At 35.3% G+C, this 27,050-nt stretch overlaps 1 protein-coding gene across 10 annotated transcripts in view; it reads left to right on the top strand.

Annotated features, from left to right (window-relative positions):
- VTI1A (vesicle transport through interaction with t-SNAREs 1A) overlaps positions 1-27,050 on the top strand; it is a 341,670-nt gene that overhangs the window by 42,467 nt on the left and 272,153 nt on the right. For all 10 annotated transcript variants that reach the window (XM_010969812.3, XM_045506553.2, XM_010969811.3 and 7 more), the window contains exon 4: positions 26,224-26,301. In XM_010969812.3, the coding sequence (XP_010968114.1) occupies positions 26,224-26,301 (78 nt within the window). The remainder of the gene's footprint in view (positions 1-26,223; positions 26,302-27,050) is intronic.

The raw sequence follows: 27,050 nt of genomic DNA, 5'->3' as shown, positions 1-27,050 counted from the left end.
AGCAGCACTATTTGCAATAGCCAAGATATGGAAACAACCTAAATGTCCATTGACAGATGACTGGATAAAGATGTTGTGGTATATTTATCCATTTCTTTTTGAGTCAGCTCTTATAATTTATGTCTTTGTAACAATTTGTCCACTTCATCTAAATCCTCTAATTTGTTAATATAAATTCTTCATAATATTCCCTTATAATCTCTTCTATTTCTGTAGGGTCTGTGACAGTGTCTCTTCTTTCATTTTGGATTTTGGTAATTTTATGTCTTTTCTTTTTTTCTTAGTCAGTCTAGCTAAAAGTATATCAGCCTTTTGGATCTCATTAGAAAAACAATGTTTGGCTTCATTGATTTTCCTTATTATTTTATCTGTTTTCTATTTCATTGATTTCATCTCTGACCTTTATTTTTTTTCCCTTTTCTACTTGAGATATCATTTGCTTTTTTCTTTCTAGCTTCTTTAAGTGGCAGGTTAGATTACTGATTTTAGACCCTTCTTCCTTTCTAAGATGAATATTTAAAACTCTTAAATTTCTTTCCACCAGCTTCTTTTAAAAATTTAAACCCCTGCCCATTTTCTTTATTTTCCAGATTAATATTGCTAGGCTAAAATGAAATTTGAAAATAGGCTTGGGAAGCTAATATTCAGAGCCTTTTTGCCTAATACTGAGTCAAATGCTTTTAAGGTCCCAGTCATTTTTCAATATATAGGAAATACTCAGTCTGATGGAAATGTTTTTTTCTAGGTGCGGTAAAGAGGCCTGAGTGTTCTGCCAAATTGCTTTTGCCTTAAAAACATTAACTGAATAATAGTGGCCACCTGCTAATAGTCCGTTTCACTGAAGGGAATAATTCAACAAAGCCTTTTTTTTCCTTTAACATAAAAAGTTTCCCCTCAACTCTTAATTTTGAAAGTTTTTAAGCATATAGAAAAGTTGAAAGCAGAGTACACTAGTTATCTATATACCTCTGCTTAAATTCAGTAGTAGCTATTTCCTTCATTTGCTTTCTCTGTCGCTTTCAGAGAGAGATTTCTTAACTTGTTTAATCTATGCATTTTTCTCAAGAAGGAATCAAGGATAAACTCTCAAGTTTCTAGCTTGAATAACTAGGTTTTTCAATGGGTGACACTACTAGTGGGGGAAGACTAGTGTGGGACATGCCATTTTTGTTTGTTTTTTTGTTTGTTTAGTGGGGGAATAGTGGTTAAAGTAGCAATAATTTACTCTCAGATGTTTTAAATTTGAGATACCTACAGAACATCCCCATGGGGAAATTAAACAGCCAGTTGGATATACATCAAGTTTGGGTTCAGAAGAGAAACTGAGTTAGATCTATTTTTACATTAGCATATAGATAGTATTTAAAACTTAGAAATAGATGAAAATACTTAGGGAGAGAAGAAAGTGACTGAAGGAGGTTCTTGACTAATCTCACAGGAATTTTAGCATTTCCAGTTCAAGCAGAAAATGGTATGAATTGGATTGGGGGCGGGGGAGGTGGGGAAGCTACTGGTGAGGTAGAAGCAAAGCCAGATCATTTCTACAGAAGAGCCTATTTAAAGAAAAAGGGTATTTCAACCAACTTGATTGAATACTTGATTCACATTTATTTATTAAGTTCAATAAAATGAGAACATAAAAGTGTCCACTAGATTGTCAGCATGACACTGTTAACCTTGACTAGAACCTGTTGGTTGAATGGTTGGAACAAAGAGTCAACAAATCCCTCCAAAGCTTGGCTTGGTTACTCTCAACCATAGTCATTGAAATATTTATATATGAAGACCATTAAAGGAAAATTATTGCTCCATTAAACAAATTCATTTAAGTTCATTTCACTTAAGCAGGTATTTATTAGCTACTAATTTTAAGTCATTTAAATGGGTGTGATAATGCAGGTTGTGTTCTGATAAGATGGATGTACAATTTGGGTGTCAGTGAGATCCTGGCTGTGCTGATGAGAGCTAAGAACCTAAGTTTATTCTGAATGTTTGGGCAGAGCATTTAAATGTGATCATGACCACTTACAAGATTTTTTCAATAGTTATTTATACCTCTTTTATTTCCAACCAGTACAGCTAGCTGCCAGTTAGACCAATGATTAAAACAAGTTGCCTTGAAATAATAATAATGATGATGATGATGATGATAATAATAATACCACCACCTGTTGGTATTATAATAATAATAATAATAATACCACCTGTTGGTTATTCTTTCTTCAGCAATGGAAAGAGGAAGGTAGTAAAAGAAAGGGAACATTTGAGTAATGTGATTGGATTTCTTATATGAATTGATTTACTTTAGAAGCTTTGCCTGGTCTTAAGTTCTTACTCTGATATTTATTAGTTGTTTGAACAAGGACAAGTTACTTATTTAATCTCTCTGCCTCAGTTTTCATACCTGTAAAATGGGGTAATAATAGTGTCTGCCTCATAGGATTACTGTGAATTATATTTTAATTTTTTTCCAGTGCATTTTAGCCTTTTATTACTTCACATAATGCTTTTATTACTTTTTTAGACAGTGTAGGAATTTTATCAGGGCAATGGGTAACTTGATCAAGTCACAAAAAAATACAAATTAGATATCATAACTAATTTTCCTGCATCCCAATCATGGTAGTAATTTATGTCAAATACATTTTATGTGGAACATACGCACACAGCGCTCTTCGAATAACGTCTGATACATAGTAAGCTCCAAAAATATATTAACTATTATTTTTAACACAAATTAGGTTGATTTTTAAATAACTTCTGCTCAATTTCAGAGTAAAGCACAATTTAAATTAGGCCAAAATCCCCAAAAGAGACAATTTCTTTGACATGAGACTTTTCTCAGTTGTATACCCACAAGCCACATTTGATTACTCAGTCTACTGAGTGACACCCTTTAATTATTGATTTAAAGGAGTGTAACACAATTGTATTTTCCAGCTCTAGAAAACAGATCTAGATGAATATGTAAATAGGTTAAAATTTATCTCTAATGTGGAATCTCATATAAACTAGTGCCAGTTTTATACATGGGAAAAGGTGAAAGATAATTGATTACTCTCTCCTAAAATTTATGGTTCTTAAAACAACAAATCATACCATCATTTTCAGTCTCTCATTGTTTATGCTAAATAGTGTGAAGTAATGTAATAGATCACTCCTAAATCATTTCCATTATGATTCAGAGTAGGTCCTATTCCTTGGCATGTCCTTTCTCCACTGGATTATGCACTACATGTGAATGCTTTCTGTCCAAGCATTCAGAGAAAACTTGAGTTCTTAGCTGAAACAGGTCTTTGTCAGCAGCACAGCTGCATTTATACTGACCAGAGAATTACTCTTCCTATTTTATTAGACCATAATTTGCATTTTCCTCATCTGTGAGGAGATGAGGTTAGGTTGTTACTCTTGAAGAGCCTTTTTAATTCTGAAGTGCTATTACTGTATGATTTATAAAATGTTAATGATGTTGGTATTTTATCCTGTAAGACCCTTAAAGGTGGTTTATTTTATTTGATCAACCTACAAATTCCAAGCATACAGCAAACTAACCTCCCCACTACCAATAACAAATGAAGACAATACTTTGTAAAATCTCCTTTTTAGAAAAACATTATGAAATATGCTATGATTATTTAGTGGAGCAAAATGACAGTCATTTACAAATATATTTAAACTACACAGAAAAAAATAAATAAAGCTTGTGGGATGTATTTAACCCAGTTGGCTATTTTTGCGTTTATTCATATGGTGCTCAAGTTAAATAAAGATTGAGTAGACCTCAGTTTGCAGTTGGAGTTTTGACCACCATTTTTTTTTTCTGATGTGACTTCCAAGGGTTATCTTATCATATATTCAGATGAACAATTTTCCTAGAAATGCTTTTGCTTCAAGTGGTAGGTGTTCTATTCAGGTAACCTGTCACTTTAATAAATGTCTTTCCTGAGTGTCTCTACCTGAATTATTCTATTTTCACCACAGGGACTAAAATGTTATCCAATAGAGTTTTGTCCAAAGAGAATGGGGTGAAGGCGATGGTACAATCAATCATTCATCTGCTGGATGTCAGCAAATGTTTAAAGTAAATGAATAAATAACCAGGCTTTGGGAAAAGTGGCTTTATCTTGTCTCTCTATTGTACAAATATTCCAACATTTAGAGAAAAGAGGATATTACACTTTAAAAATATGTGTAAGGAAGAACTCAGGTGTTTAACTTTTTAATATGGTATTGCTCCCATCTATGTCAGATATCATACCCCTGAAACTTTTTTGTAAAGTCACATATGACCCCTGTTTTGGAGGTCCCTTTCTGGGTTTTACCTTACTTGTTTTCTTGGTGGTACCTGATTCACTCCTATCTTCTTGAAACTAGCTTCCTTGACACTGTACTTCCTTGGTGTCTTCCTGGCTCTTTGATTTGTTTCCTTCATTAGATTCTTTTTTTCTGTCCTTCCCTTAATGTTTTGTGTTTTCAGATCATCGTTGTTTTGGCGTGTTATCCCTCTGTTCTCTCTGGTTAATTTTACGTATGCCCATGGCTTCCACTAGCACATGTATTGATGACTTCAAAATTGTGTCTCTAGTCCAGATTTTCACATCGTACACTGTACCATTATTTTCAGTTGTGCATGTCCCAACCTTGCAGATATTCAAAAATAATGTTCCAACCTGAATTCATTAAACTTATTATCTTTCATACAAAATCTGTTCCTCTTCCTGCATTCATTTTGCTGGTTGATGGGTATGTTGGTTATGCTGATTAATATACTGTCTACTCAGTTACCCCCATCAGAAACGTGGGAGATGTTTCACGCTGTTTCTTTGCCTTTACCCACATCTAACTGTCACTAAGTCCCATTGATTTCTACCTCCAGAATATCTCTCCCCTCCATCCTCACACCCTCTGTTAATTGAGGACCATGTGGCTTCTCTCTTGGCTTTTGAAAACAAGCTTGAGATTTCTGTCTTCAGGCTAGTCTTCCTCCCGCCTATTTTCCACTTGGAGTCTGGAGGAAAATTCCTAAGAAAAATATATGTAAATCTGATTAGATCAAACACTTATTTTTGTGACTGTCCAGTACCTAGAGGAGGTCAAATGTTTGTCTGTCAGTCAAATCCAGCTAAAAGATGTGATGTCTTTTACTGTTCAGTGTTTTTTATATGCTGAAATTGGTTGCTATTTCCCTGTCCTGGAATGCTTCTCCTCTCTTCCTTTTCCACTTGATTAACTACTTGTCATTTAAGCCCCAAGCCACACATCTTTTCCTTTGCAAAGCTGTTCTTGACCTGATCACACCAGGTTAGTTCCTTTTTCCACTGTACTAGTGTAAACCTCTATTTTGTAGTACAAATTTATGCTTATTGCAGTGTTTTGTCTTCATGCCTGCCTCGCCTGGTATCACTGAGGAGCTCACAGTCCAGGATTCTGTTTTATCAATAATACAGAACCTGGCATGTAGTATTGCTCAAATTTTATTTTGTTAAAAAAAATGCAGAAATGAATGAATGAATCAGTGAATGACACAGAACTTCAGGCATGTAGTCTTATTTAGATTTGTTACTTTGTTTGGTCTGAGCATGAGATAGTCAATGCAACTTTGGCCTTTATTAATTAATAGATTTCTTTCAACTAGTGGCAATACTTATTTTATGTTATCATAACATACTCAGTTTTATATAATTCAGATATTTCTGGTCTTCCATGGTAAAAACTATTTAAATGACTTTAGATCTTTGTATTCTCTTAAGGCAAATTCTAGGTTAGGGCATTTACCAAAAACAAGAAAGAAAAAAAAAGTTAGTAATAATAATAGCAACAACAACAATAATAAATGAGATATTAATTCCAAAATTCTTTTCTCTCCTCATCAGTATTTTGACACACTTTTTTAAGAAGAGTACTATATTAATGCATTTTTCAAGAACTCTGTGATTTAATTACTAATTGGAAATTTTAAAAAATTCTTTTTAGCTAGCTATCTTTTATTTCCCCAGAAATCTAAAACTTTTGTACCAAAGTTTACTTTTAAATTGAATAGTAAGATATTTCCTAGAATTCTTACTTTTTAAAATCTAGTATATTTTTTTCACTTGTCCTAGATAATTCAGAGATTAGTATTTACAGTTATATCTGTGACCTCCAACTCAACAGTTCCTACCAAAAAAAAGACAACATTAAATCGAATGGAGTTGAATGGTTCACCAGTGAGATAAATGTGGTGTATTAGAAGGATGCCTGCACATGATTTTTACATGTGATGAATTTCCTATGAACATGACTGCTGACCTACTGTCATCAGGTCACGCATTTTTAACTATTTCTCTAACAATGAAACTAGATTTGTATACATTTCTCTTCATTTTTCCCCCAACTCATGCTTGTGAACAACAGCATGATCTTGTCTTTATTAGCATTGGCTCTAGTCCCTGGGATCAAATGCCCACAGCTTGCTTAGGAATTGGGGGATCTTGACCTTTATGAGAAAGTGTAAACTCTAATCCAATATAACTATATGTACTTTTTTTTAATGGTAATTTAGAATTAAACCTACTTCTTTTACTTCTTTTAACACAACTAACTTGACTTCTTTTTCAGTATCCTAGTTCTAGGATTGGTACCCCGCAAGTAATCGATTTCTATGTTTTTGCATCTTAGTTCCTTAGCAACAAACAAAACAAAGAGTTTCTATGGAAGTTTGGAGTGTACCTTAAATTTAAATTGCCTCAACTTTCTCTCATTCCTGAAAGAAAGCAAACACATTTTTGTGTTGCCTATTGTTTTTCCTAAGAAGGTAGGGGATTCATGTTTGTTAAGGTGCTTATTTTGTAATTAATGAAATCTAAAGTTAAAATTTTGATATTGAGCAAATGTTTTCTTTAAATAAAATTCCCAAGTTTTCTTCCACTAACGAATGATGGCTCTGAGAGTTTAAGAGGACAACCCTTGTGTTAATGTTTACTTCTTGTGGGGTGTGTGATAGAAATCATCTTTTATCACTTAATTGGTTAGTTTTGAAAGTTTTATTGCTTGTTGTTATCCATGTGAAGTAGTGTGTTTATATTGTTATCCCTTGGGTCTTCCGTTACCATTTTTTATTTTACCCATGCATATAAGTCTGACATCTTATCTGCAGAAATTGTGAATGGAAAAGATTCATTGGATTACTTATTCCTTCTTACAGGGCCAGAGAATGATTACTCCCTGTGACACATTGTTCAGCCTTCTGCCCAACACGCTTGACTCAATGAGTCAAACACAGGATTCTTTCTTTTTTCCCCTCAGGAAACTGCTCCATGGTCCAAAAGATCTCACTGTTTGGAGATTTTTCTTAATCTCATGGCTAAAATTTCCCCATATTTAAACTATCCCATATTCATAGGCAAGTGCTGGAAAGTCCTAAAAAAGATAATCTGAAGTTCCTTCTTACATTGTTAGTATCCTTTTACCCAGCAGATGCTGGAGATCTTGGTGCTGGTAATGGTGAAGACAGTTACAGTTATGATAATTACAAAGGTTGCAGGGAAAATTCTCCCTTCCACCTCTGTTGCCCTTCTCAGTTCTCCATTTCACCATCCTCCAAATCACCAACCAGGTAACTACTGTTTTTAATTCATTTTGTATCTTTCCAGCTTTTATGTATGTATTTACAAGCAAATATGTATTCTTCTCCCTCCCCCTTCAAATAGCAGCAACAAAATGGCATGCCATACAAGAGATGGCATAAACTGTATACACTATACCACACTTTGCTTTCTTCACTTTTCAGTTGGTCTTGGAGAGCTTTCCATATGAATACGTAAAGAACTTATTTATTCTTTTTTTTATCCCTGAGTAGTATTCCATTGAATGGATATACTAAATTTATTTAACCAATCACATGTAGATGGCTTTTGGTATTGCATATGGTGCTACAATGAATGATTTTGAGCTTTGTTGTTTTTCATGTGGGCAAAGATCTTAAGAAATAAAATTACTCCTTCAAAGAGTGCATGTATTTGCAATATTGATAATCCTTTCGCAGTTGTCCTCTCTGGAGGATGTCCCAGTTTACACTCCCCCATGGAAGTGCCTGAGAGGACTGTTTACTTAAAAAAAATGAAATGTCAAACTTCTGGATATCAGTCAAACTGATAGGAGTAAAGGGGTAGCTTGTGGTTTTCATTAACTGTACTCGTGAGCCAGATGGAATATTTCCAGGAACTATTCTTATGTTTTGCCAGTTTTATTTTTTTGATGGGGAGGGGAGAGGATGGCTAGTTTTTGGTCTTTTTCTTATTAATTTCTATGAGTTCTTAATATGTCTTGAAGATTAACCCTTGTACAAAAAACAATTATGATTTTTTCCAATTTATAGTTTGTCTTTTGAGTTTGTTCAAACACTAAATTTATTCTATCTTTATTCTATATTTTTCATTTTTTGTACAGTTGAAATTATCCATCTTGTATGCTTTTGCATTTAGAGTCATAGTTTGAAAGGCTTTTTCACCTCAGGATTATAAATTAAGTTTATTCCTTGTTCTTTTATCTTTTAAGTTTTTTTCACTTAAGTGGGAACTTTTCTTCCATTATATATTCTAACTGGTTGTTTGTATATATGAATTGATTTCTGTATTTTAATTTTGCAGCGTGCTACCTTGTTAAATCCACTTATTGTTTGGAATTTCAGCTTATTCTATTGAATTTTTGAGTTATACAATTATATCATCTGTAAGTAGGGATGGAAAATGTTAAATAATAATGTTAGTCACTTTTTTTCTTTTATCAAAAACAGTTTTATTGAGATCTACTTGACATATTTATGACATGTTTGACATATGTGACTTTACATATGACTGTATAAGACTATATGTATAACTATATTCTTTCTTCCTTTGTTCCTTATTCCTTGCCTTCTTTTTTGAATAAATGACATGCTTTTTAATATTGTATCTCCCATATTAAATTTTTAATTGTACCTCTCTGTTATTTTAGTGGTTCCTATAAAAGAGTATAACGTGTATCTTTTAAGTTATTTCCGTCTGCTTTCAAACAATATCACATCCCATCATGGACAGCGTAAGACCTCACATAGTAGAATTCTATTTACTTGTTTCCTACCCTTTGTACTCTCATTGTCTTGTATTTTACTTCTACATATGCTGTCCTCGTGACACATACTTAGAAAAAATCTTTTATATTTACTCAGTTATTTCTGATTGGAACTCTTTTTTTCCTTCATGCAAATCACATTTTCCATTCAGTGTCATTTCCCTTTAGTCTAACGAGCTCATGTTAGCCTTGTTAGGCAATTCTGCTGGAGATGCATTCTCTCAGGTTTTATCTGACTCAAAAAAATCTTTATTTCACTATCATTTTTGAATGATATTTTCACAAGATATTGACTTTTAGTTTGACTGTTTCCTGCTCCCCTCTCTACTTTTCTGCATTTTAAAGGTGTAATTTCACTGTTTTCTGTAGATTTTTCAATAATTATTTATTGAACTATTTCTCCTGTCTCATTTCGCTCTTCCTTCTTTGACTCCTATTACAAATATATTGGGTAACTTAATATTATTTCATAGTTCTTGGATGCTTTTCTTTTCTCTCTCTCTTTTTTTTTTTTTTTTTTTTTTACCTTTGTGTTTCAGTTTGTGTACTTTACAGTGATTTCCTTTTAAGTTTACAGATCCTTTCCTTTGCTGTTTCCAGTCTGCTCTTAAGTGTATTTAATAATATCATATTTTAATAACATTTTGATACCATATTTTTTGTGCTGTCATTTCTGTTCAGTTCATTTTTATAGTGTCTACTGAAATTCCTCATCTCTTCATGTATATTGTCCATTTTCCACCATATCATTTAGCATTTTTATGACAGTTATTTTAAAATCCCTGAATGATAATCTTAGTATATAGATCATCTTTGACCATGGGTCACATTTTCATTGATTCGTCATGTGTCTTGTAATTTTTGACTATATACTGGATATTTTAATAAAGAATCAACCTCCCTCTCCCTCCCAGAAAAACAAACAGAAAAAACCTCCCTTCTGTTTCCGGGTTCTATGGTAGAGTGGCTAAGTCAGTCTAACCTTTAGTTGTGCTGTGGGCTTTTTTTTTTTACCCCCCTCAGCTTCAGTTTAATTCAGTTTAATTTGTTTTGAGGCTTGAAATAGGATTTTCCTTTTGAGCATGGCTTGAACTCTAAGCACTGGTAAGTTTCCAGAAATTTCTTTCTGCTTTTCAGATGGGCCACCATGTTTTTGATTTGTGGGAGACCCCCTCCTTCTGATTTACAGCTCCACTGCTACCTTTTTTTGAGTCTCCCGGGAATTCTCTTTGCTCTCCAGCCTTGCTCCTGACTTTGTGTATCTTGGCAGATTCTTCTCTGCCCTGCTGCATAAGCCGAGTGTTAGAGGAGTAGTTGCCTTACACTGTTTAAAGATCCAGAATGCCTCCAAGGGCTTTTTCTCAGCTCTCTTCTCTCCTACTCCAGCTTTTGGTGGCTGAAATGTTGGGATGCCTCTGAGAGGTTTCTGTCAGCTCTCTTGCCCATTCCCTAGCCTACAGTAGTCAAAGTTTCAGAATCCTTATCATGGACTTCTGATGCCTCCACCCTACCTTCAGAGAGCCAGCTGTCTTAGAATTGGGGGAGGTCATGTGAAATCCAGGGGAGCTTCTTTCTCAGAAATCCTGCCATGCCCTGAGCACTCAGTGATGACCCATAGGAAAGCATTGGTTGGTAGACCCTATGCCTCACTCTGTGGCTCAGGTTCCTCGGAATTCTAACCTCTTATGCTCACCCTGAAGCAGCCCTTAATAGTTTGTTAGAAGTGTGGTTAGGTTTAAATTCTTTTTTTGTTTGTTTGTTTGTTTGGTTTGGTGGTGGGTTATTAGGTTTGTTTGTTTGTTTGTTTAGTGGAGGTACTGGGAATTGAACCCAGGACCTTGTGCATGCTAAGCACAGACTCTACCACTGAGCTATACCCTCCCCTTAGAAGTGTGGTTGGTTTCCTCTTACCCATGTCTGTGGAGGCTTCCTCTAGTACCCCAGGAATGAGAACAGCCATGGGTCTCTTCTCTGTCTTAAAGGCTCATGGTTTTCTGGAAGGTACTTCATTTAGGTGTCTTTGTACTGTCATCTCTCTGATAGTTTTTAAAAATTATGGTTTTTGTAGTTTCTCCAGCTTGTTTGGTTGGTTAAGATGAAAGCAATGGTCTCTAGTGATCTTCTGCATTCTTTGGGAAACAGAAGTCCTGCATTGTTCTTTCTGTTGCCCCACCTCCTCTGCTTCTCTGAACAAACTGTCTTGGAGGGCTTCTGCTAGCAGCCTGATTACACCTGTTCCAACAGCCAGTGTTTCAGATAAAGCATACAGATTTTGTGCTTCCAAATGAGTCCCTCACCTTTAAGAAGTGTGTTTTAGCTGGTGCTTTTTGAGCTCAGCCATGGTTGAGTCCTCTTATCATCCTTCAGGCATTTTGTCACCTTCTACCAAGTACCTCTGCATGATCTCATCTGCTTTGGGACACCTCTCCACATATTTTGGGATTTATGAATAATATCTGTTTTCCAGTCTTGCCAAGAATGGAGACCTAAGAATATATTTGTTTTTGTTATTCAACCGCTCACCCCATCCCGGTGGGGAAGGAGAGGGAAGTGATGACCTAGAAGAACTTGTTAACTTACACAGCTGTGCTCATATTGCAAGTCCCATTTAGTCATTCCTACACAGTGTTTTTATTTCCTTTATGCAGATATGGAGACTGAGACTTAGAGAGGTTAGACACCCTCTCTTCATTCACAGAGATAATAAAGAGCAAAACTGGGATTTGAATCATAGTCTGTTTAACTCACACCATTAAATGATGTGCTGATAATGAAGCATGTTATCTTGGAAGCTTCTATGTTGTATTACTGTCTAAATTCTTTTCAGGGTTTGGGATAACATCTACAAGTATTTCCTCTGGAGATGACATATGTAAGTATTTTCTCTTGTAGAGAGAGCACCAAAGGGTAAATGGGAACCTAAATCCGCAGAAAACGTTGAGGGTCAAAGCGGAGAAAATCAAGTTCAGATATAAGTAAAAAGAGTCAAAAGAAAAAAAGACCAAAAATGGGAGGCAAAATTGAGTCCCAAGGGCCAGGGGGAGCTGGAATAGATCGGCAGTCTGGTCTTTATAGTCTGGAGTTTGGGTGAACTGGGAGCAGAACTGAAGTGGCCACGTTGGGCATCGGTGTGTGAGGCTATCTTAAAATAAAGACTTGAGGGGAGCAAACCCAGAGCTTTACATGCTAGATGAACAGACTCCTTGGCATTCTCAATAATAATTATTATGATTAGAGCAGTTATTTTTCTTTAATTTCTAGTATGCGGTAAGCACTATTCTAGCTGTTTCACAAACTTCATTTCACTAGACCTGAGGTACACAGGGGTTCAAGAACTTGTTTATTAATCACAACTAGAAAAGGAAAAGGCTGGGATTTGAACCCAGGCTCATCAGATGCCTAAATTGGAGGCCTTTCTAATTTATCATAGTTTCTTCAAAGGACAAGAAAACAAATTTAAAAGAGTAATAGTTACTAGCCTTAAAACTCGAATAAAAATTAGTGTGTATATATGATGTTAAATGTGTTCAGAGCAGACGTAAGAAAGAACAGAAAAAGAGGAGTGGCCTCCTTAGCCTTACAGATCATAAAATTGGGTACACTTTGGTTCATGAGAGAATCTGTGAAGAATCTAATGTCCATCTCTGAGTATTATTGGGGTTACCATGCCTAAAGATAATTCAGAGAAAATTCTGGGGTGGGCCCCTCAGATGATTAAAGGGTTGGAAAATTAGGCAGATGAAGAAGGTTCCTGGGATCATTTCCCTGGATGGAAAGTTGTGGAGTTGTTAAGTGTCTTCAAGTCTGTGAAGAGCTGTGATGCCAAGCGTGGCCAGCAGGTGTTGTTGGGCTCTCCTGCATGTGTAACAATAGTACCATAGATTTAAATTTAATTTAGGGAAGTAACTCCTGACAGTCATCAGTGATTGTTGGTAAGCCTCATCTGTGAAAGTTAAGGGACCTCCTTCCCGAGGTCTTTATCAGGTACATTCAGTGTGCAATGACATCAGGGAGCAAGGCGCACTAGAGGACCTCTCAAGGTCCCTTCTAGCCCTAAGCTTCTATTATTATCGCATATTTATAGAGCGCCAGAATTGGCTGTGTTCTTTTCAGAGAATGGAATTACATTCAATCCCTGTCCAGGGCTATCACAGTCAAAATTAGACAGATCAGCGATACTTTGGTTGCCAAATCAAGTCAAAGTTTAGTGGGCATAGGTCTAACTATGTGAGAGTGTGTGTTCTCTTCAAGAACATTAGGGAATGATCTAAGAGTATAGTAAAAGATCTTTAGTTAGTGTAAAACACTCCAATGAGATTTGTATTAAGTTCCTCTAGGCATTTTTATAAAATAATAATAAAATAATAATAATAATAATTTATTTTTAAGCAATTTAATTTAGAATTATTGTCCTCAAAACTTTATTCAGAATGAAATGTAGGAGAAAAAGAACTGTATTTTGTTGGCAAACTATTTTAAGTTGTAGATAATATTCTGTTCTTATGAGCTGATAACTTTGAGCTTCTCTGACCGTGACCATTTAGAGTCCATTCTAATAGCTAAACTACAAAAGAAAATTGTGTTGCTAATTTAAAACGAGCAAATATAATCCTGTATTTTTACTGAGAAAAGATAATGGAAAACACTATCATATACAAAAAAATTAACAGTTTAAATTGTTTGAATTTGAAAGGAATAATGTTCTCATATTTTTGTTTAACATGAACGATTGTCTGTCTAATCAAGGATTTATTTAGACATCTAGCTAATCTCAGGCATTAGCTAGTTGTAGACAGTTAGCTTATGAAGAGCCTCTACTTCCCTCTCCCACTAATCTTTTCACACTTTTAAATCACTTTAAACTTTTTATTTGGAACTAATTTCACACTTTCACAAGATTTTAAAGAACAGTACAAAGAACATACATATACTCTTTACCTGGATTTACTTATTAATATTTTGTTCCATTTCCTTTATTTTTGTATGCTTTCTCTATTAATCTTTTCCTCTCTGCATCTATGTCTACTTTTTTCTGAACCATTTAAGAGTAACTTGCTTACATCATGCATATCTGTTCATTTTTTTAAAGTAATGCAATTTGATAACTTTCTTCAAAGTAAAAATAATTTTTCTCGGATAGCTCTATTATTTACCAAAATGTAGAGGCAACTTGGAGCATTATATTCTACCTTGCTTTTGTCCTGCTGTCTACTTTAACTACTATTCATGGCTCTTTTTCATGCCTTATATCAGGAATATAGTATTTTGTCAGATTGTCCTTTAATGAAATCTCAAGTCTTGACATAAGCACCTGTTGCTACAAATGCCATAAAATGTTATAGCTTTGTTATGTAACATATTACAGAATTTTGTAAAATGCGAAGTTCTTGTTATATAATTTTAATTGAAGAAAACTCATTTTCAGAATGTAAATATTTGCATTTGAGTAACTGAATTAATTAGATTTCTATTTAGTAAAATTACGTGAGTTCAATTGGAGTTTTTGACCTTTAAGGTTATTTTCTATTTCAGCTTGATGTGGATTTACAGGGCTGAATTTGCACTTTTGCTTTTATCCCTCCCAGCAGCTTCTGATTCCACAAGTCTCAGACTGAAATTCACTGAAAGAGTAGCTCCATAAGTTCCAGAATGAAGATGAAACTTTTAGAAAAGGGAATGGGATTCACTTCAAACAAAAATAATAGGGGAGGGGATTAAACTATTTGATATACTGTTGGGCAAATTGATGTTATTTTTTAAGTTTGAAAAGTTTTATTGCTGTATTTTTATTGATATAATTTATCAGCATCTTTAGTGTCTGAGATTAACACCAACTTAGAATGAATCAACTCTGAATACTTTTCCAAATAGTCTGAGATATGCAGGAGATTGGATGTAGCTGGGATGAGGTCAGGTCTCTAAAGTTTTCAGTTGTTCTTTGTGAATGTTGAAGGTGCAGGACCGGACTCAATTTGGGCTTAGGGAGAATGATGGTTTTACTGCTCAGATTGACTGTTGTGTGGCATCACCTGGATTCCCAGGACTATAGGTCAGAGAATAAACTTAAAATGCAGCACAATGTCAGCTTCCTCATGTAGCCATTGAATTTTGACTTGGAATTTTATTAGAAAGCCTCATTCTCTTCTGATAACATATCATTCCTCTCTGTTAGTATTTTTCTCTATGTTTATTAGTATTAAGTATATTTTATGCTTACTTTATGTTAGACCACCACCAGAAAAACTAGACAGAATTCCAAGAATATTTTTCTTTCTGGAGCGTGCGCGCACACACACGCACACGCACATGCACATACACACACACAGAATATGCAATCTATAGTAATTCTTATTCATTTGAAATACTGCAATTTGTTCCTGTCAGTAGAGGATAGGTTTGTTGTTTTAAATTGCTGGGTTTTGTTTTTGTTGGCATGTTCCTCAATACAAATTGAATGGCTGACAAAAATCTATTTGTATGACAGTTCAATCTAGATATGTGCCCTCTGTTGCCTAATGGTACAATTTGGGGTCTCAGAGATAAAAGCCAACTGAATGCCAGGCTTGTAGCAAAGCTTCTTCATGCAGATAACAGAAATAATCCATATTCCTCAGGTCCACGAATCAGACAGACAAAGAAGAAATATGCATGAACATCATCTCATTTGAAAGGGTGGTCTTTTAGCTTCTATATAATAAAAAATAGGAATATCAAACTTAGGAGAACAGTATAGTAGCTGATATGAGATATGCCTGTATTTGAAATTAAAGAGAAATGTGGTTTTGACTTAGAAAGTTGGAGAGAGGTCTACTGCTTAGCATTTTCCCATAGTGTGTTGGCTTTTGTCGAATGAATTTGCTTTCTATTTTAACATGCCTATTCTGAAATAAGTTAAATCTTTAGACAGTGGTTCTTTTATAGCTTTGATATTCTGCTACAGATAGGGTTGAAAGGGTCTCCTCTACTTTCCAAGATGAGGAACTGAGAATTTATGCCTATTGACTTACATCTGCCTAAAAACATGTCAGTCTTTCCATACAAGTATCTGTCAAATATAATCATGTAGAAAAAGAATGATGAAATATGTGGTAACAACAATTCTGAGGAAAGAACTGGGACTAGTGCATAAGGTAACAGACATCCTGGAAATATGGCTAAGAGCCCCGGTTGTAGATATTCTGAAAAATAAGAGTTTAATCCATAGCACTTAGTGATTGGATTTGTAGAGTAATGAAGAGAATTGGATAATTTTTAGGATTTTTATCTGGGTTGACTATGGGCATGGTAACACCGTACATCAAATTAGGAAAAACAGGAGGAGAAGCAGTATATAGGAGAAAGAAAATGCCCCCACTTTGTCTGTGTTAAGTCTGAGATGCCTTTAGATTATCTAAGGCATCAAGTAGGATTTAGATTTATGCAGAAAACATGTCTTTGCCAGCCTCTAGGTGGTGGTTAGAACAAAGGACATAGATGAGATCATTCAGATGAGTGAGAAGAGAGCTAAGGATGGAGACCTAGGACAGACTGAGAGAGAAGTTATGATGAAGGAGACCAAGAAGGAGAAACCAGAAGGATAGGAGGAATTTCAAGGGAGGAAGGTGTAACTGCTAAGGAGAAAGTAGGCAACAGTGTCAGATGCTATCGAGAGGTCTAATGAAAAAACGACTGATTCATACTTGTATCAATTAATGAGTGAATAGACAGCTCTCCCATGCAGAAGAATGCCAGATAATTATACAGACACTCCTCTCTCAAGGAAGTGGAACATAACTCCCTACTCCTTAAATGTGGACTCTGCATAGTGCACACAGTACAGGAAGGGGAAAACAGTAGCTTTACAGTGAAGAAACCTGGTAAACCCCTCCCCAGCCAGGTGATCAAGGTCAGCATCAACAGTGCTAAGTCATGTTGACAGTCTGTACCTTTGATATGATGTTGATGAAAATAGCCCTGAGCCTCCTCTGTGGTCTCCCTCCCCAAAACACATAGACCTCAGAACAGTGATGCAAAAAAATCAGACAAATCCCAACTGAGATACATTCTACAAAACACCTGACCAGTGCTCTTCAAAACTGTCAAGGTCATCAAACACAAGGAAAGTCTGAGAAATTGTCATAGTCAAGAGAAGCCTCAGGAGACATGACATCTTAATGTAATGTGGGATATTGGATGGTGTCCTGGAATAGGAAAAGAACATTAGGTACTAAGGAAGTCTCCAAAAAATACAGATCACAGATTATAATAATGGGTAATAGTGAACAACTGATTCTTCCATTATGACAAATGTACCATACTAATGTAAGATGTTCATAACAGGGTAGACTAGGTGTAGGTTATATGAGAACTCTCTGTACTATGCAACCTTTCTCTAAATCTATAACTATTCTAAAAAAACATATTTTAAAATGATTTTGCCCACTAGGAAGTCACTGGTGTTCCTGGGGAGTCCTGTGGCATGGTAGAAAAACATCCAGTTTGTTGTAAGTTGGGAAGTGGCTGGAATAGGAATAAGTGGAGTTAGTGCTTGTAGAACACTCTTTCAAGAAGCTTGATTTGGAAAGGAAGGATAAAGAGAGGTTGAACAATAGGTGGGGAGAGTCATATAGGGTGAAATAACCTTTTAAAATACATAAAGTTGGGGTACACTTAAAAATGTTTGTATTCTTAAAGGAAAGAACCAGTAGAGAATGGCACATTGAAGATACAAGAGAAAGAACATTTACCTGATGAAACAAAGCCCTTGAGTAGGCAGAATTTTATTCTATTCAGCTGAAAATGGAGAATCTTTTAGAATCATAAACATATGAACTAGGTATGAATCTTCATATTTACTCTATTGTATTTTATAGTTTTGGGTGACCCTGATATAGAAGTAATCTTCAAAATATTTCCATAGAGAATTGGGGCTAGAAGAGTTTTATTGCCTATGCATCACAGTTTTATTGGCTATATTCATTAAGCATTAAAAGGTATACTGTACACCTCTGAATTATGAGCACTGTAACTTCACTGTAACAGCATATTCTTTAATAAAGTAGCTGTCACAACATGGGTCCAAAAGGAAGTACCAAGAAAAAAAATATTGTAAAAATTGTTTGCCTATAAAATGACTGGTTCCAAGCTAGAATTTTAGAGTAACCACTTAGGGAGTCACCAGATCCCATGGGTAAGCTGTCAGTTCTTAACACATCTTAATAACCAGCATGGCTCCTCTCCTGCCATGTGGGTAGATTATTGTTGCTTTATGGTGCAGCCTTTGAAGATTAATCTTGAAACATATCTAAGTTACACCCATAGGTGTGGTTGTGACTCACTGTCTGAGATCAGATATTTTATTCCATCAAAGAAAACATTCTACCTTAAGCATTTGTCATCCTTGAACTTTCAGATTTATTGTTGTCAATATTCCAGATGTTGACAACAGTGTATAAACAAAGGTTTGTTTGTTTGTTTTGGAGGAGACTGACAAGAAACGAAGTCTACAGACTAATTCACTTTATAGCTGATGATGAGTTCAGAGAAGTAGGTGAATGGTACAGCCATCCTTGCCCTGGGGACTGAGTGATAGGTCACCCCAGTCCGTCTTGGTGCTATAGTGAAGTGAAAGAGCACTGGCACTGGGAAGTGGATTCTGTCCTTGTGTTCTTGTTCTGCCCGGGCTTCCCCAGGTGTGTGGTTTTAGGTAGATCACCCATCTGGCTTAGGACCCCTCATCTCTTAAGTTTGCAGGCTGGTCTGGATGATGCCTTATGTCACTGTCCACTGTAAGATTCTGTCATTTATATGATAACCTCAGTGTCAGTTACACAGAATCCTCAAGATCATTTGTTCTTGGATGTCTAGATTGCTTGAAATTATGACTGTGGACAGATTTTCAAGGAATGAGTCACTTTTCCTTCCTCATGTTAGGCACATTACAGAGGGAAACCTAGATACATCTACATACTTTATTTCAGTAGTTCTTTTAAAAAGACAAATGAAGCATCTGTTTTATAGCATTCATTTATCAGAGTGTCATTCTCCAGTGGGAATGTATAGGGTATTTATATATCATTATCAAATAAAATAATGAACATTTTGATATTTTGATTATTTCAAGTAGAGTTATTTTATATCGAGAAAGACTTTAAAGAATTAGACTTCCTCTACTGCACACTTACACTATTCCAGATGTTGACAACAACATCTGGGCATTCTATCATGAGTTGAGTTTCTGAGTGAAGTAACTTAACTACTGATTGACAAGCTAACATGATTTAAGACACAGCCACACTGTGTTCAATAGCAGTGTCAGAGTTGTAAACTGTAAGCATATGCAAGCAAGTGGGGCCATGATGCTAACTCTCTCAAGTTGCATTTTGAAGCACTAATGCTAAACTTACATTTCAGGGGTAAGTTTAGAAATGCTGGAGGAGGAAATGAAGAAGTGCAGTTATATGATTTCTGGGCCCTCTGTTTTGCAAATCATTAAATGATGTAGCGGCAATGTGGTCAGAGTTCCTAGTATAAATAAAAGTCAATTCTAGCATTGTGAAAGACAAATAGAGTCATTCCATATGGATTGCATATGGGTTTGTGTGTATCTATATGTGTGTGTATATATATACACACACAGCTATAACCTCATCGTATGCAAATAAACATTCACATATGATGTTAAAGTTAAATTTAAAAAATTAATTAAGAGAAAATATGGTATGATCTATTATTTACAGCCAAAACATAAAATATCCTTTTCAAACATGTAAAATTTTTTGAAAGTATAAGCAAAAATAATGAATGAGAATGACTGTAATAGAAAGACATTGGTATTTAAAAAAAAATTTTTTTTTGAACTTTTTCTCTGGTATTACATACTCAAGAACAATAGGTTATTTCAGTGTTCTCACGGGAACCTGCTTTTCCAACTGCTGGAAGCCTAGCAGCAAGGCGTGTTAGTATTTCCCTCTGGTGGCTTGCATATGGTCCATTGGCCCTGAGTTTATGATAGATAGAAAGTGTTCTTTCCCTTTATTAATGCTACAGTATTGGTGACATGTGGCATGTGCACTTTCCAGCGAATGAGCTTGACCTTTAACTCTAAACAGTCCCTTGAGCAAGGGCAAGCCATGTTTAGTGTAATGATCACTTAGAAGAAACAGATTGGAATTTACTTTCTCTGATAGTATTAAAGAAATGCAGTAAAGTTTTTTTTGTTTTTTTTGTTTTTTACCATTGAACATCATCCCAAAATTGTGGCATCATAAAATAGGGAATGGGGCAAAACACTGTAGTAGTAGAATTACTGGATTTAATAATATGAATTTTTTAAAGCTGCTTTTGGTATCTACTGGCAAATCGTCTTCTAGGAAGGATGCAGTAATACATATTCTCAGTCATGTATGTGTACTGGTTTTATCGCATCCTTTCCAATATTATCAACTAAGGTTTAGTTGAACATCCTTTGCAGGGTTATCACATCCAAGGTATTATGATTGGTTTCCACTTGTTTCTAATATTTAAATCCTCACAAAAAGCCCTGGGAAATAAATATTGTCACCACTGTTTTAGAGATTGAGAAAACTGATATTCAGAAAACTTAATTTGACCAAGATCACATACTGAAATGTTATCTCTGTTCTTTTCACTCATGCCCTGTGCTTTTTCTTCCTAACAACTTTCCAAAGATCAAGCATTTACCTAACAGTTTACTTTGCTTTCCCCATATCATGTGACATGTTATGTTTTAATCTTAAATCGCTTTTTGCTAGAAGTTAATATAGCACAGGGAACACTGTAATAAACACAATTTCATAAATTCCTTTTTATTTTTTCTCCAGAATTTAAGTTTCCTGTCCTGTATTGATGAGCCTTTTTAAGTCCTGGGTCAGGGGTGGAGTGAGGATAAAAAGCTGAAATTGCCAGTGAAGAAGTAGAAGTGAGGTTAAAAATGGAATGCTTTGTGCCAAAGATAGATGCGTTTTAGAAAATGCCATGTGGGCATTACGGAAGTATGCTATTATTTAATTAGAACCAGATAAAATTAGGTAAGAAATGAATGCCAGCAATTATATGACTAGCTAATAAATATAATTTCACGGTATTCTGTAGCTATCCCAAACTGTTAATTATAACAGGAGCAGTTAAATTCTTTAGAGCAGTTAAATTCTTTGGCTATGAAAGCATAACAGTTTTTAATAGATGTATCACCTGGTAACCTTGGGCATTATTAAAATATATGGAGATGGAAAGACATGGTAGAAGCAATGGAAAAGTCTGGCCAGACTGGGTAATTTGTTTGAGACCTAGGGAGAAATCTATTAACCATTTCTTCTATAGACCAATTTGATTAGGAAGTAGGACAAGCTGTTCTTTCATTACTTACCAAAACCTTACTGCACTTTGTATCAATTATTTTGCTGTCTGCAGCACATAGATTAGAATAAAGGGCTTTCTTAGTGTTTGTGAATGTTGCAGATTGCTGATTAGTAATTAAAGTCCTGAATGAAGAAAATCAGGCCAAAATTGAATGGGAATGAGAAAGTCTTAATTCTGTAATACAGATGTTAGAAACAGATTGTCTTGAGCAGCCCATTCAACACAGTGACATTCTACACAGCCACGGAGTGTTTGCCTCCTATGTAAAACTCAAGTCGAATGCCTGAGAGGTTGTTTCCTCTCCCGTGCCTTATGATGTAGCTGTATGGGTATTAATTTAGTGAAATATCCTGTCTGCCAGGTGTGGGAATGAGCTGATTTTATTGTAATACCAGATCATTACTTAATTCATATGCAACAGAGTGCAGCACATGGAAAGCATTATAAATCTATTTACAATGTGGCTGGTCTGATGATAACATTGTATTAAATTCCCAGGTGAGGCAATTTAAGCAATTGCTTTGCCATGTGCACGCCATGGAAATTAAATTCTTATATACGCTTTAGTAATAAACCAACTTCATTGTTATGCTTATGCTAGTAGTGGGTGCTAGGATCCTCATTCTGGTTATGTATACTCTGTTTCACATGTAGAATCATACAGGAGGTGGTACCACAGATCACAGTTCTTAATTAGTTTAAGCTAAGTTAATTCATTTTGTTTCTGGTTTAGCATTGCCTGTCCAGGAAAACATTCAGCTCAGTTGGGAAATGTTAAGGTCAAGTAGATAGATTGTTTCAAGCCAAATTTCCAGGCAGAACTGAGCACGTGTATCTGTTTGAAATTGGCTTTAAGAAAATCAACCAATCAGTATGCAAACGTTCTGTTTCATCCAGTAAAAACTGCTTGGAATTTGAAATTCTCGCTTTCATAACTAAAGACTCACTTATGTCATCAGTTTAAAATAGCCATTGAAACTTTGTGCAACTAATGTGTTAGGGATAACAATCAGTCATTAATTTGTCATTTTTTTTACGGTTCATATACGACCTGTAGATTTTTCTGTTCAACTGTCTAGTCCTCCAAAGTATATAAGTTAGAAGGAATAAACTTTACACAAATACACAACTTAAAGTGAGGAATGCCTTTATATTTAACAGTCTGTGTGTGTGTGTGCATGTGTGTGTGTGTGTGTGTGTGTGTGTGGCAAATATTGTCAGTTGAAGCTTTTCCACCCTTATGGTACAGATCCGAAATTGCAATAGATTACAAACTGCAGAAAGCTTCTGTCTTCTCTGGAAGCCACATATAAAGCACCAGTAGACAGTAGTAACTGACAACTAAGACTAAAAATGTTGACAATTTCTTGATTTGCCTGGTTAGCTTATGTATAGAAGTCATTAACTATTTATAAAATGCATTATGAATTGGGTTCCTTCAAACTGTAGCTGAGTGTGTGACATTTCCAGCTCAAATTCTCATGCTTGCATTTGGCTAAAGTACAGAAAGTACAGATTTTATACAGTTGATAATAAAGTAAAAAATAGTTTATCAAGATACAGTAGATGTTTCACTTTCATTAACTTTGAATCTTCCAAATTAAAGTATGACATAGTACTTAGTGATGTAGAGTGAAGTTTTAAAAAATTCCACAAAAGGTAAAATAGTTTATTGGTATTTTGGAGGAAAATTTCATAAAATAAGCAGTTTGTCATTCAAAGGAATTGGTCTTTTTTGGTAATCAGCTTAGTGATGATCCTGTAGGCTAAATTAGAGTTAATTAGAATCAGCTTACTTAAAATTTCAAACCGTAAAAACTTAGGAGAAAATACCAATATTGGCATTTAAATATAATTCTTAATAAAGCAAAGTCTTATTTTCTTTTAATTTTTGTAAACCGATACTTGAGTGTAAGGAGTTCTATTTTATTAGTTGTGTCCTTTTCATGAGGACCTATTTCTGATATTTGAAATAAGATATCTTTTCATTCTTTAAGAGAAGTCAGTTGTATCAGAGACCATTTTATTAACTCAGCATATTATTTGCTTAATTACATCCAGGAAGCCATCCAAATGACCAGCTTTTACCATCCTAATGGTAAAGAATGACATTTACAGGGACTACCCTTCAACTGTGGCTAAATCTTTAGTTCTCCTCTGTTGCCGAGCATGTACACCCTTAATTGCTGGTTTTCAAAAGCAATGGATTCTAACCAAAACAAGATTAGATATTTAGGGATACATGTTTGTAATTTTCTTCTTTTGAAGTAGAGTAAATCAAAATAAGGATATAATGTAACTGAACAATCTATGCCAATTTGTTGGTATTTTGGTGAAAAAAGGGAAAAACAAAAACAATCTCCATATGATATTCTTGCATACTGTGGAATGTGTTAGTCCCCCATAGTGATGAAATGAATAATTAAAAAGGCAGCTCTGATAACACAGCCTGTTTAAAGGTTCTCATTTCCTTTAATGCTGTAAAATACTTTTGCTTAGCTAGTTTGAAACTACTGTAGCAGGGATCTCCAAATGGGCAAAAGAAAGGTTTGGCTTGATTGAAATATTGTATAAGACCATGAAGTGTATTGTCCTTATAATTTAGCAGTTTTCAATATAATTCTATATGAAGTCAATAGAAATAGCTAATTAATAGTAGCTTCAGTAAATACAATAAGAGAAGATGTTCAATAAGAGAAGCTGTTCGCGGTGGTATGAAGCCTGGCATGTTCACAAACGAATGACTTGGGTCACTCCTGAATAGTTAAGACATCTGATAGAGATGTCATTACTGACCTCAGGCTAATGACCAAACTTTTCTATTTTGTCATTTCTGCAACATTGTTGGTTTCATTTATCTCCTTCCAGACTTATTGCATTTGCCAAGGTATGAGATACACACTTGTAGCAGGGAAGGGAAGCTTCGGGTAGAGACTCGGGGCAGGAGGGGATGCCACCGTATCCTTTATAACATTTTGCAATTTTTATATTTTTTTCCTGAGTATATTCAGAGGGTAATAAAATAAGGAGGAAATTTTGTGCAGTAGAGTGAGTCCTGAGCTGTAAGTCAGGACCACAGGGTTCTACTCTCCATTTAACCAAAGCTTTACCTTTAGAATTCCACAAGACTTATTTTTTTTTTCTAGAAAATAAAGGGATGTTTAGGTTTATTTTATTTTTATTTATACCCCATTCAGCCCTCTTCAAGCAGATTCTGCAGGAGAGCTAAGCCCGAATGCCCTAAGGCTTCTATTCTGTGTAATGAACTAAACTCTCTCTTATATCCCATCCTTGGGAGAACTGAGAAAATAGCCACTGAAATAATTTTCTGTGTTTTGTGGTTCAGATAAGGAACCCCAATTGAGAAAGGCAACTTTAAAATGATTTAAAATCTGTGAGTTTTTCATGTCAAAAGTCCTTTTAAATTCTAATATAATATGATTTTGTGTTTAAGATATTATGATCTCTATGTAGCAGTGTTCCTCATTCACTGGTTTAAAAATCTAATTAAAAATCTTGTTGACTTCTGCTCACGGATTATGGCTAGTCCTTTTAAACTACAATAATTTTTCATATCACAGTTGAGCAGGTAAGAAATTTTAATTCCTAAACTATAGTCTCCAAGTGAGAAAAGATTACTGTTTCCCAACAGCCATTTTTTAATTGAATGTTTTTTGCTTAGTTAGTTCAGAAGCAGGAAAAGACAGCAAAGTAACCTGTAAATCTGCATTTGGGTCTGAAATAGTGATGCTGAAGTAGGATCTGAGGATGGCACTCTAGCTTCACAACTAATTTTCAGAGCCTTTTAGCTTTTCCAAATGTGTGCACGGTTAGATAATTCATGAATTGCTTGCAGACATGTCCCTCTGACTTTACAGGTAAAGGTAGATTTCTTGTAAAACAAAATTTCAGTGTGGGAAATATCAATTCATAGCCTGCTTGTCTTTATTTATAGAAATTGTGAAAAGTCGACTCATAGCCTATTTGCCTTTATTGACCGGGATTGGGAAATTTAATTTGTTTTAACACACACACACACACACACACACACACACACACACACACACACACACACACACTCTCTCTCTCTCTCTCTCTCTCTCTCTCTCTCTCCCTCTCTCTCTCTCTCTCTCTCTCTCTCTCTCTCTCCCCCCCACTACTTTTCTTTAGGCAGTTATTTTTAGAGGACTGGAGACATTAAAATTATTGTTTGGAAATGGGATGGGCTTTTAAAATTCCACCTCTTTCTGGTTAGTAACATCACAATGATGAAGGAAATATGGATGTGCTATTTTCCAGGCATTCCAGTGTATAGTTGGAGATAATATCCCAGAGTTAGAGATTTTAAAAGACCTATATTGTGTAGTCCATTTCCTGCCACAGTATTAAAGACCCTCATATACTCTTGTTTTAATTACAATCCGGTGAGTGTTGCAGATAGACAGACAGCTGTATTTCCTCCAGCTTCATGGTCTTATTTGAATGACTCTGTATGGAATAATACATCAGTTCGGATCTGTTTGTGAATATTAATAGACTACTTACACAATGCAGAGTTTTCTTTCATTACTGGCCTTTGAAAAACTTCTCATTTACATTAAAACTTCTCAAGTTCAAGAACTTTGCACAATTTTGGTTTGCAGATTTTAGCAAATGGGTTTCCATTAGGGGGCTCTCGAGGTTTGAGATGATCAGCCTTGATACCAATAATGCTTCGAAGCCTTTACTTTCTAACATTCATCTTGCTCTCTCCCTTTTTGTTTTGTTTTATAGAAAAGGTCACGGATCGCCTACAGTGACGAAGTACGGAATGAGCTCCTAGGGGATGATGGGAATTCCTCAGAGAACCAGGTAGAATGCTAATCAGGAAGGCCCGGTGGGTGGCTGGAGGGTGAAGGAGGTCACTGGCACACTGGGCTCTCAAGCTGCTCCATAACAGTATTAGCAGCAACTCATGTGGAAGCGATACTGTTTAATGCAAAGCTGGAGTCTTAATCAACTTCAAAATGTTTCTTGGAGATCTTACATTTAACCCTTTACCTTGTGATCACTGTCTGCTATCTTTTAAAAAAATCTTTTCTTCTCTTTTCTTTATTATTTAGTACTTAAGGAATAACTTGAAACACACTGTTTGCAGACAAAGCCAAGGTCTTCACCTCAAACACATGTAAAAGGAATAAAAAAGTACATAATGCAGCTTTGATAATAATGCAGTATAATTAAATCAACACTTGCAGCAAAACAAATGAAAGTAAGCTTTCAAAATTCGACAGGGCAGCTCAGTCTCCTATTGTGTAGCTTCTTAAAAAATATATTCACCAGAATGCAAATTGTAAGCACCAGGGTGGAACTTGGATACTCACACAGAGGTCCTGCCCCTGTTAAATAATGATGATGGTGATGATGGTGATGGTGATGACAGTGGTAGTAGCAGTAATAGGAAAAGTCTTTTTGCAGTTTAAGATCCGCATAGGCAAAAATTAAGATACAATTTCTTCTTAAAAGGGCCTTACAACTTGGCTGTCAGTTCTCACTGGATCACACAGTAGTGTCATGAGTCTAATTAATGTCCCACTTCTTTCTTTGAATTAATACTGCAG

This window comes from Camelus bactrianus, chromosome 11 (genome assembly GCF_048773025.1).
Source record: "Camelus bactrianus isolate YW-2024 breed Bactrian camel chromosome 11, ASM4877302v1, whole genome shotgun sequence".
Taxonomy (NCBI): domain Eukaryota; kingdom Metazoa; phylum Chordata; class Mammalia; order Artiodactyla; family Camelidae; genus Camelus; species Camelus bactrianus.
The sequence above is the reverse complement of the archived record's forward strand: the minus strand, read 5'-3'. Positions and strand labels throughout refer to the sequence as shown.